The sequence below is a fragment of the Tasmannia lanceolata genome, unplaced genomic scaffold, assembly GCF_043159265.1.
Source record: "Tasmannia lanceolata isolate RefF3 unplaced genomic scaffold, GAP_Taslan_0.1 ptg000054l, whole genome shotgun sequence".
Classification (NCBI taxonomy): domain Eukaryota; kingdom Viridiplantae; phylum Streptophyta; class Magnoliopsida; order Canellales; family Winteraceae; genus Tasmannia; species Tasmannia lanceolata.
In genome coordinates, this window is record NW_027518731.1 from 60,001 (window position 1) to 65,000 (window position 5,000).

At 38.4% G+C, this 5,000-nt stretch overlaps 1 protein-coding gene across 1 annotated transcript in view; it reads left to right on the forward strand.

The window, feature by feature from the left end:
* Positions 1–5,000, forward strand: part of LOC143864754 (metal transporter Nramp7.2-like) — a 14,801-nt gene that overhangs the window by 4,940 nt on the left and 4,861 nt on the right. The window contains exons 9-12 of the mRNA XM_077375559.1: positions 96–269; positions 1,650–1,754; positions 1,898–2,029; positions 2,171–2,266. Of these exons, the coding sequence (XP_077231674.1) occupies positions 96–269; positions 1,650–1,754; positions 1,898–2,029; positions 2,171–2,266 (507 nt within the window). The remainder of the gene's footprint in view (positions 1–95; positions 270–1,649; positions 1,755–1,897; positions 2,030–2,170; positions 2,267–5,000) is intronic.

Consider the following 5,000-nt stretch of genomic DNA (forward strand, 5'->3'; position numbering starts at 1 on the left):
TTTTTCCCCATTTTAAGGAGCCTTATAGTAAAACATGAATCAGGATTAGACTCAATTCCCTTTGATTGAAACTCGTGTTTCACATGTGATTTTAGAACGCGCGTAAGTACTTTTTTATGGAGAGTTCCTTTGCTATATTCATCGCCTTCCTCATCAATATGGCTATGCTATCTGTGACGGCCGCTGTGTGCTATGGGGAAAATCTCTCCACCGAGGATGCTAATAATTGCGCAAATGTCACACTCGATTCCGCATCTTTCTTGCTCAGGGTGAGGCAAACTTGGTTTATTTTAGAAATTATATGATGGATGGCCGTACAAACCCGTATTCTTCAAAAGGTCCGATATGGCCCACTTCATAGGATGATCCAAACCATTCATTTGTTGGGCTACAACGTAAACAAGTTGTTCCCCAAAAATCAACCCTCCGAGCTATCGAAGTTTCCATAGTGTGCAGCTCCTCTACAGATCGGATGGTTAGGAACTTAGGATCATCCTATGGTAATGTTTTCTATCGGGGCACAACCTATTTACGTTATGGCCCAACAAAATGACAGTTTTGATCATCGTATCGAATGGGTCGTACCATACTTTTTTGAAAATATAGGTTTGTATGGTCACCTATCATATAATTTCTCCATTTTACTGTATTTTTTCTTTTAGAGAAAAGTGTTCCCGCGCAGAGAGCTCCCTGAGCATAAGTGGCTTATAAAGCCTCCCATTTGTCACTTTTTGTGGACCCGCAAATGTGGACCCGCTAAACGAACCAATGGGCGGCTTTTTAAGCCACTTAAGCGAAGGGAGCTTCCCTGTGCAGCTGCGCAGGAACACTTTCCTCTTTCTTTTAGTATTATTAATGGGTTTTTGCAAAACAAGTCCTCTACGTTGCTTTATCTGTGAAACCAGTCTTCTAGTTTGAAAGAAAATTGCAAATTAGGTCATGTCATCAATTTGTGAACAACATACCCATGGTGGATGTTTTTTAATTTTTATTCACAAAAGACCAAAATGTCCTTATATGCGTAAAGATAAAAATTAGCTTGTAAAAGGCCAAAATACCGGTGATGCTAGGTTATATATTTTGATAGGGTGAGTCCTGCCAATTCATTATAACACATGCATCGGTTGGGACCCACGATTTTGCCTCATGTTTTGACTGGTACATCCCACAATCTCCCCGCCAAAGGCCCAAACCCATGTGTATGGTGGGGCCCATAATTTCACACTTCATGTTCTGATGGGGTGGGCCCATTTTTTACATCCATGCATAAGAAAGCTAGTACATATCGAAATGATATTCCTACAACCTTGACTCAGAACTTATCATTGACTGTCAGGGTGTTTTGGTCTTTTCACTTTGTATTTTCTATCTTTTCATGTGTAAGGACAATTTGGCCTTTTTCAACGAGTAAAAAGAACTATCATGGGTATTTTGGTCACAACAATTTGCAAATTTTCAAACTAGGAGACACTGTTTTGCAAATAAAGCAAACTAGAAGACTTAATGAAGGAAGAAACCCCAAAATAGAAGCTCTTATATACTCTAACATGAACAATAGTAAGGAATGACAATTTTATTTTATTATTTTTTAATTAATTTTATTTCATTTTATCTTTTTTTGATGGGTATATTTCATTTTATCTTGGCAGAATGTGTTGGGAAAATCGAGTTCTATAGTGTACGGCATAGCGCTGTTAACTTCTGGACAGACCTCCGCCATTACAGGCACTTATGCAGGGCAATTTATTATGCAAGTGAGAGGATTGGCTGATATTCATTCATACAGTTATGTTTGGATATTGAATTTTGGGTGCAATTTGTGTGTAACTACGAAAAAAACTTATCATCTTACTCATTGATGATTTTTTTTATGTTTTACTTAAAATAAAAAAAACAGGGCTTCTTAAATATGAAGATGAGACCATGGTTGCGGAACCTTATGACACGGTGCGTCGCCATTGTTCCAAGCCTCATTGTGGTCATCATAGCTGGACCATCGGGTGGCGGCCAACTAATCATCATCTCGGGGGTCTCTTTATTCTCATACTTAAACCACACTGAAGTCGATTTTTACATTAGATGATTTCCTACCAATCATCCTATTAATTTTCCTGTATACACCGTACTAATTTTCCGGCCAATAACCTAAACCTTTTCTTCCCATATTCAGATAGTACTGGGATTTGAGCTTCCATTTGCTCTCATCCCCCTTCTCAAGTTCAGCAGCGGCGGAACCAAGATGGGACGACATAAGAACTCAATCTATGTAAGTTCTTATTACACAATCTTTAATACCAAATGAGAAAGCCCTTGTTGTTGTTGCTGTTTTCTTCTTGTGCTGGTGATTATATATATATATATATATAGAGGAAAGTGTTTCTACTCGGTCCCCTAGATAAGCTTATCTACTCCTCCCTTTAAAAAAATACAGTGGGCCCACGCTGTTTGGATGATCCAAAGCATTCATTTGATAGGTCTTAACATAGATAGGGTGTGCCCAAAAAATCAGCACCAAAGGGTCATCCTAGCCCTTCGTTTTGTTGGGCACACCGTGTCCAAAATGGACGCATATAAACGTGGACGTTTATATGTGTCCATTCTGGGCACCACAAGGCACTACAAAACGAAGGGCTAGGATGACCCTTTGGTGCTGATTTTTTGGGCACACCCTATCTATGTTAAGACATATCAAATGAATGCTTTGGATCATCCACAGCGTGGGCCCACTGTATTTTTTTAAAGGGAGGAGTAAATAAGCTTATCTAGGGGACCGAGTAGAAACACTTTCCTCATATATATATATATATATATATATATATATATATATATATATATATATATATATATATATGAGAGAGAACATTTCCTACACACTTGTGTAGGTAAGTTACCTACACACTACCTTAAAATACAGTGGGGGCCCACATTGTTTGGGTGATCCAAACAATACATTTGAATGGTCCTCACATAGATAGGGTGTCCACAAAAAATCAGATACATAGGATCATTCCAACCCTACGATTTGTGGAGGTAAAATGGACGTGTATAAACCTTCACAAATTAGTCCATTTTTTGCCTCCATAGTTTCAATGGTTAGGATGATCCTATGGATCTGATTTTTTGTGGACACCCTATCTATGTGAGGATCATTCAAATGAATGGTTTGGATCACCCAAACAATGTGGGCCCCCACTGTATTTTAAGGTAGTGTGTAGGTAACTTACCTACACAAGTGTGTAGAAAATGTTCTCTCTCTCTCTCTCTCTCTCTCTCTCTCTCTCTCTCTCTATATATATATATATATATATGAGTGAGAGAGAGAAGTGTTTCTGCGCAGCTGTTTAGATAGCTTATCTGAGCAGTTGCTTCAAAAACTCATGTGGGGCCACATTTTTTGGGGATCCAAAGCATTCATTTGGAACGCCCTTCCATGGATAGCGTGTGTACCAAAAATCAGCCCTTTAGGATCATCCTAATCCTGCCATTTGTGGAGGAAAAAATGGGCAGAAACAGTGTCTGTCCATTTTCCCCTCCAACTTTGATTGGGTTAGGATGAACCTATATGGCTGATTTTTGGTACACACCCTATCCATGGAAGGGCCTTCCAAATGAATGCTTTGGATCACCCAAAAAAATGTGGGCCACATGAGTTTTTGAAGCAGCTGCTCAAATAAGCTATCTGAGCAGCTGCACAGGAACACTATTCTCATATATATATATATATATATATATATATATATATATATAGAGAGAGAGAGAGAGAGAGAAAACGGTTCCTACACACATGTGTAGATAAGTTATCTACACACTAGCTTAAAATACAGTGGGGGCCCACATTGTTTGGGTGATCCAAGCCATCCATTTTAAAGGCCCTCATATAGATAGGGTGTCCACGAAAAATCAGATCCATAGGATCATCCTAACTATTCAAACTGTGGAGGCAAAAAATGGACTAATTTGTGAAGGTTTAAAGACATCCATTTTACCTCCACAAATCGTAGGGTTGGGATGATCCTATGGATCTGATTTTTTGTAGACACTCTATCTATGTGAGGGCCTTTAAAATGGATGGCTTGGATCACCCAAACAATGTAGGCCCCCACTGTATTTTAAGCTAGTGTGTAGAGAACTCTCTACACACACACACACACACACATATATATATATATATATATATATATATATATATATATATATATATATATATATATATATATATGGAAATGATTTCAGCACACACATCTTTTGATACAAGATACAAGACGCTCATGTTTCTTGTCTTTTAGCATTTAATTGTTAGGTAAGTGCTTTTTGGGGACAGTAAAAAACCTTTTACAGCTCTTTAAATATAAAAGACAACAAACATGAGCGTCTTGTATCAAAAGATGTGTGTATAAATCATTTCCATATATATATATATATATATATATATATATATATATATATATATATATAGAGAGAGAGAGAGAGAGAGAGAGAGAGAGCATACATTTGCTGTGCTCGAGCGCAGCTAAGCTTAGCTGTGCTCGAGCACAGAAACAGGGTGGGGCCACATTTTGGGTGGGATTCAAAGCATTCATTTGATGGGCCCTTTCGTGGGTATAGGGTGTCCACCAAAAACCAGCTCCATTGGATCACCTTAGGGTGTCCATTTGTGAGGCAAAAAATGGACAGATTTGTGGACAAACAGTATCGTCCATTTTTTGCCCCACAAATGGACACCCATTGGACACCCAAAATGGACACCATAAGGTGATCCAATGGAGCTGATTTTTGGAATGCCCCCCATCCATGATGGGGCCTTCCAAACACCCCCCCCAACAATGGCCCCACCCTCCTGTTATATATATATATATATATATATATATATATAGGGAAATGATTTCAGCACACACATCTTTTGATACAAGATACAAGACGCTCATGTTTCTTGTCTTTTAGCATTTAATTGTCAGGTAAGTGCTTTTTGGGGACAATAAAAAACCTTTTACAGCTCTTTA